Below are 6,932 nucleotides of genomic sequence, written 5' to 3' on the forward strand. Positions count from 1 at the left end.
GGTAGGAGATGCGGGTGGAGCTTGAGGTGGGATGAAGGACAGGTGGGAGGAAGGACAGGTTAGGGAGGCGGGGACGAGTTGGGCTGGTTTTGGGATGCGGTAGGGGGGAGGGAGATTTTTGGGGACCGCTTTGCAGAACACCTACACTCGGTTCGCACTAAACAACTGCACCTCCCAGTCGCGAACCATTTCAACTCCCCTTCCCATTCCGCAGACGACATGTCCATCCTGGGCCTCCTACAGTGCCGCAACGAAGCTACCCGAAGGTTGCAGGAACAGCAACTCATGTTCCGCTTGGGAACCCTGCAACCCAATGGTATCAATGTGGATTTCACAAGCTTCAAAATCTCCCCTCCCCCTACCGCATCCCAAAACCAGCCCAGCTCGTCCCCGCCTCCCTAACCTGTCCTTCCTCCCACCTATCCCCTCCTCCCACCTCAAGCCACACCCCCATCTCCTACCTACTAACCTCATCGCGCCCCCTTGACCTGTCTGTCCTCCCTGGACTGATCTATCTCCTCCCTACCCCCCCCACCTACACTCACCTTTACTGGCTCCATCCCCACTTCTTTGACCGGTCTGTCTCCTCTCCACCTATCTTCTCCTCTATCCGCCTCCCCCTCTCTCTCTATTTATTTCAGAACCCCCTTCCCCTCCCCCATTTCTGAAGGAGGGGCTAGGCCCGAAATGTCAGCCTTCCTGCTCGGCCTGCTGTGTTCATCCAGCTCTACACCTTGTTATCTCAGATTCTCCAGCATCCTCAGTTCCTACTATCTCTAAATCATATAAAAGTACTTTCTTTAAAACAGACTGATTGGTGGAATTAGAGATAGTAGGAACTGCAGATGCTGGAGAATCCGAGACAACAAGGTGCAGGGCTGGATGAACACAGCAGGCCAAGCAGCATCATAGGAGCAGAGAGGCTGACGTTTCGGGCCTAGACCCTTCATCTGCTCCTATGATGCTGATTGGTAGAATTCATCACTTCTGCATGACAAAGTATATAATATGGGCTTACCAACTCTTTAAATCTCCAATTATCAAGTTATTAGTGGCTTCATTACATAAATTTTTATTGAATGAATCAGATACAATTAACTGAAATAACACAAGTGACAGAGATCAGTCATCAGCAAAGTGTTGAATATGCTCAAATTGAAAAGACAGACTTGAAGGCATAAAACACATCTGCCATGACCTCAGCAACACAGGTAATCTGCTTCTTTAACCAACCGGCTAATTCATGACTCTATCCCGCTTTAGCTACATTTACTATTCTTCCCACAGCCATTACATGCAGCTCAACAACATGATGTTGACTTTTATGTTGGTTGGTTTTATTTGCTTTGCACTCAAATCAAGCATGCAATTAGTGTGGTGGCCTGATTATAAACATATGTATGAAACCAAAATACTGAAGCGGCTCTTCTATTTCCCGTAAAAAGTTTCAACTATCCTTCAATATCTGTTTAAAAGCGACAAATAGTGGTTAACAGTGCTGTAACCCTTTGCCAACAATCCACTTTATGCTATGATTAAGTAAATGAACTCCATTATGTAACAAGCCTGGATTCACTATCATTATAATGATTACATACAATTTAGTTTAAATAACTTACATTTATTGGTATTTTATTGCAGACTTTTATATAAAAAAGGAGAAAGTCATCTATAGATACTTAGCATAACAGGAAGTTCTCTCATATGAATTTACACATGAAAAATAATCAGCTTAGAGGCAGGAAACTTAAGCTCCATCAGGTTACCAACATTAAAAGTATGAGTAACAAAGTCACAATGATACTGCAAAAAGACTACCATTCAGGTAATCAGGCCTGTGTTTTGCAAAAGTAAAAAGTTACCCAATTAACCCCATTCCCCAGTACGATTTTTTTGTCCCTTTTAACTTTTGATCCAATTGCCTTTTGCAAGTTACTATTGAATCTGCTTCTGCCACTATTTCAGGCACTGCATTTGGTAGTAACTTACGTAAAACTCTCATCTTGCTTATGATTACTTTATTACCTATCAATCAAACCAATTTTAAGGAAAATGATGATATGTTAATCTTTGACATCTAAATGCAGTTACTGTTTTCAAATCTAGCCTTAAAACAGAATTCTATTTTTAAGCATAGAAATACAACAAGTAGCAAAAACATTCATGTACAAAATGGAACATTAGTTAATTGGAGGTTAAAAGTTATGTAGGTAACTTCCCTTATACTTTTGGTGAGGTAGCTGATTTCAGTCAGGGTAGCTAGGGAATAGCAGTATAATTAGTCTTCAGAGCTAGGGAAAATCTAGAGAGTGGGAAAGAGGAAAAGGGGCAATTGGCTGACTCGTCTATTTCAGGAGAAGTTAGTTAATAGCATTTCTGTGCAGCTATTGGATTTATTGGTGATGCTATAAACAGATAAACAAATTCAGAAGGGAGACAACATTGAAAAAGGCATTTTAATGAAAGTGTTAATTAGGAGCAGGATTGGGCCACTCAGTCCCTTGAACTGTTTCATCATTAAATAATATCATTGATTGGATTATCATGCAGCACCCAGGTTTCAGTGTTATATTTACTTTTTTTTGAAAAGAGTGAAAACTAGAATCACAAAATGTGCAAATAGTAGGATTTGCTGTAAATGTTCACTGAAATTAGACTTTTTTCAGCATGACAACAACATGCAGGCCATTCTTATTTCAACAGTAGCCAGGTGAACAAAGAATAGATCAAATGTACATATTTTTTAAAAATCAAATAACTACCCAAGGTCTAAAAATCAGTTTATTCTTACTTTAGCACGAGCAGTGGTTAACTTGTAAATCAAAATTTATAGACATCACAGAATAAGATCATAAAATTAAAGTCTGTCTGCATTATTACTGATGTTAGTTGCTACAAAAAAAAAGTGCATACACATATTAGTATATACTCAGAAAAACTGTTTCACAGAATTCCAACTAATGAAACATAACAGGGAATGCTGCTCAGAACCACCAATCTAGTTTATTTAGTGAATACATATTGCCATATAAAGGAGTATTTCTGTACAAGTCTGATTAAGAGAATGTGTCTTAAGTAGCAATCAAAGCTTTAAACACTGAGTTTCAACTAAGAAATATTGAAATACATTGACGCCTCTTTAAAACCAAAGAACAACATGGTGGAATACTCCACTCTTCAACAGATATTACACACCTGAAAATAATGAAAAAAGGCAACAACTCTTATTGCAGACAGCACAACCTATCAAAAAATCATTTGCACCAATAAATTTAAGATAAAATAAGTTTCTCGAAGAAATGAAGTCACACAGTTGCCAATTCCACTGAAATCCAATACCAGATGCAAAGCAAAGGCTGCATGTTACTGCACTAGCCATTCAGCAATTGAAATGCAGTGCATTCATGTTCAGCAGAAAAGCAAGCCAGTGGCTCATTTCAAAAGACCATGTAAACATATCAAATTGCTGCAGTAGCCATATACTCATTTTAGAAAATTGCTCAATATAAAAATATTCAAACATTTCGCAGTGCAGGAAATTCGTTTCTTTTGAGCAAACTCAAAGAAATCAGGACTTAAATCCTTCAGAGACCGGATGTGGCTTGAGGTTTTTGTAGAGAAGGTGAAAGATCACAAGTAGCAGCATTTCTGAAGTGCTACTCAGAGCCACTATAAACGGGGCCTGCGAGGCAAAATCTGCTTCGATTCGACGGAAGGACAACTGGAGTACTGCGAGGGCTAGCAGGCTATTTTGAACTCCAATCTCTATACTGACTGTTTTGCACAAAGGAACAGGTAATTTTAAGCAATATGCCATGAGATATCCAATAAGCAATCCAAACACAGGTACAGCAACTCCAGCAACAATTATCTCCTTACGAACATTGTAAAGTATGGCTGCTCCCATCTGGTAAGCCATGAAGAGTCCTCCAATGATTAATATGAAACTGAGGGGTCGAATAAGCAAAAGTAAGAACTTGCTGAGCCGTGGCAATTTATATTTTATCAGCATTCCAGTTGAAATGGGAATAGCTATAAACAGCAACGTAACAAGAATCTTAGTAAATGGGACATGCAGCGTTTCGTGAACATTGAGAATATGGGTATAAATGGTGGATGAAAGTGGCATCATACCAGTCGCGACTATAGTCGAGATCAAGGTCATGGAGATGGCAAGGGTCACATCCCCTCCTAGAAGCAAACTGTAGAGGTAACCTCCACCTCCTCCCGGGGTAGAGCAAGTTATTATCAGCCCAAGGGAAAGGGCTTTAGGAAGGGAAAAGACCTTGGACAAAGTATATCCATACAATGGCATCAGCAGAAACTGCCCGATCACTCCCAGAATGACCGGATGTGGCTGTTTGAGAAGACCTCGCAGGACTGCTAACTCCACTTTGCAACCAAACGCACACTTATTTATAAAAACTAGCGGCAGGAGGAAATAAAGGACAGGGTTCTGAGAAAAGTGCGCCAGACTAGTAGAACTTAGATCATCATCACCGGGAGACACTTTAATAATATAATCTGTTCGTTCTTCCACAGTGAATGGCTCAACCCTGGTGACATCCACAAGGCGGATTAAGAGCGGCGCAGTCCCAGCCAGACCGGATTTGATGCTGACAATGTAACTTTTCACAAATCCTATGGTTTCGGCATCGCTGACGTTAATGATGGTGAGGACATCCGGATCCAGAGACTGAACGAGCAGTTTACTACCATCCTTTTCCTCGGCGCTCCCATAGCGACTGGAAACCACAATGATGCCTTTGGTGTTTTCAGGAAACTCAAATTCAGTGGAGGTGCCATCTCCGATCGTCACGTAGTAAAGTGCTGGGGTCGAGCTGTTGGAGTCCACAAGGCAGTAAACGCCGCTGAAGGGGGCCAGCAGCAGCAGCAGCAGCGCCGGCTGCACACTGGCCATCCACAACAACATGGAGCGGTCACACATTGCCCACTACCAACTTTCCACTGCGTCAGTCCGGCCCCTGAAATACGCTACAGCAAGCAGCAGCTGCCGTTCATTCCAGGGAGGGAACGGGGGAAAGCGCTCACAGTCCACCGAGTCCCAGCACTCCAGCGGGTGCAGAGACTGAGCCCCGGTACCGGGAGGCCAGCGTCCTGTCTCCAGCCATATCGCAGCCTCCCGTTTACCGGCAACGTCTGTGCGTCTCGCCGCCTCGGAGAACTTCCTTCCGGCACAGCTCCTGTAGTTTCACTTCGAACCAGTCACTGGGTAAATGTTTGAACGTTGGCCAGCTGCTGAGTGAATCCCCACCCACTCTCAACACAAAATCAAATACTTCTCAAACACTAACGTAAAGTGATCAGGCTCCAAACAGATAAATAGCCTTTTCAGTCTTTCGGATGACACCTCCTCTTCCCCCCTCCCCGCCTTAGGTGCCCCTCGGGTTTTCACGAATTGACAATTTCTCTGTGTTGTTGACAATATAGCGATTCATGCTTTTCCACGTTTGTTGACGTTTCTTCTGCATTGACCTGCTTTTCATATCAGGGCAACTGCCCGGCAGTTCTGCACAATCATTTCTCAATCGCGGGGCGTTGATGTTATTGAGTTTCGTTGTTATCCGGTTATCTTTTAAATACCGACTCCACCTCCCATTTAGTCAGACTGGAGGCTCAATCCTTAATGCTACTGGCAGACATTAACTCTCAAAGCCTGCTGCCTGGGGCTTCAGAATTGGCTTTTGTCTCCTATTCTATGACGGATATGACAGATTCTATTAGACTTTCAGGGCTGAATATCAGAGAGTAGAATTCTACAGACAATAAAGACAATTTGATGGATTTGGAAGGTTGGTTTTATTGTGAGTGGCGCCACTACGGTTCTGAAAGAGAACACTCAGTTGGTGACTATAATTATGTTATCCAAAAATAAAGCTCAGAAGTGACACTTTGACTGCATAGTTCAAGTTGAAGGTGACTAAGCTATTCAAATCTCCGATAACTTTTTATTTGGTTTAGACAATCCTAGTCGTTAATTGTTTATTTGAGGTAACCTGAGGTGCATTACAGCTGAAAACTGATTCCACGGCTGACTAGACGGTCAGAGCGTTTGGTTTTTCATTTCATTTCCCGTATATTGCTTCCTTTTACAGACAGACCTTCCGCTTCAAATCACTTAGTACCTCTCTGCTTCACTGATACGGCCTGAATGTAACTGCAATCCACTACTACTACTTTCAGTTATAGACTTAAATTTTGCCTAAAAATTGCCAGCATGCTGTGTGTTACAATTTACTGGAACCGAGAATCTCGGTGCATCTCCATCAGTTAGACATTTTCCCTCCACTTCAAGAAATGTTTGTACCAGAAACTGTGAGAAATGGGAATTTATAATCTGGAATCCTCGTTCAACCTACTGAAACCCTACCACATGCTCTGTAAAAGCAATTCCGTCGGTCCTTTCTCCCACCTTTTCTCACCTTGGGAAAGGGAGAATTCCAATTGTAGAATATCATTTCTTCAAGTAGTAAATTGTTGTTAGGTATTTCTAAACTTAAATTCACAATTTTTCACCGTCTTACTTTCAGTTCCTTTGTTTTCTATTTCTCAATGCAGTTTTACGTTTTTCCTGTTCCTCATTTTGATTCTAAATCACAATTTCCTTCTTCCATTGTTTCTGTTTCTTTCTTTTTCACTGCACCTTTGGTTAACAAGGCAGAGTACTGGTCACATCAATCCCTCGTGGGCCTGATGCCCTTTTGCCATCCTCATTATCAACTTACATGTTTATTGATTTACGCACAGTATTAGAAGTCATGTTGCAAGATATTCCATTCCAGTAAATTCTCAGTCAGTGAAAGCAACAGCTGAATAATAAAAATCCACCAGTAGCCTCATCCAAACACCAAAGACCAGTTATGTCAAACAATAGTCATTTTTAAAAAGGGCAGCATGGTGGCTCAGTGGTT

The 6,932-nt window shown here is 41.9% G+C and overlaps 1 protein-coding gene across 1 annotated transcript; it reads right to left on the minus strand.

Moving 5' to 3' along the window:
- Positions 1–1,600: 1,600 nt before the first annotated feature.
- Positions 1,601–5,566, minus strand: slc10a3 (solute carrier family 10 member 3). Its single transcript, XM_020516610.2, has one exon. The coding sequence runs from the start codon at positions 4,946–4,948 to the stop codon at positions 3,569–3,571; it is 1,380 nt and encodes a 459-aa protein (XP_020372199.1). The 5' UTR covers positions 4,949–5,566; the 3' UTR covers positions 1,601–3,568.
- Positions 5,567–6,932: the final 1,366 nt, after the last annotated feature.

The sequence above is a fragment of the Rhincodon typus genome, chromosome 15, assembly GCF_021869965.1.
Source record: "Rhincodon typus isolate 14 chromosome 15, sRhiTyp1.1, whole genome shotgun sequence".
Taxonomy (NCBI): Eukaryota; Metazoa; Chordata; class Chondrichthyes; order Orectolobiformes; family Rhincodontidae; genus Rhincodon; species Rhincodon typus.

Coding starts and splice junctions, on each gene's coding strand:
- slc10a3 (XM_020516610.2), bottom strand. CDS start 4,948: ATGTGTGACCGCTCCATGTTGTTGTGGATGGCCAGTGTGCAGCCGGCG.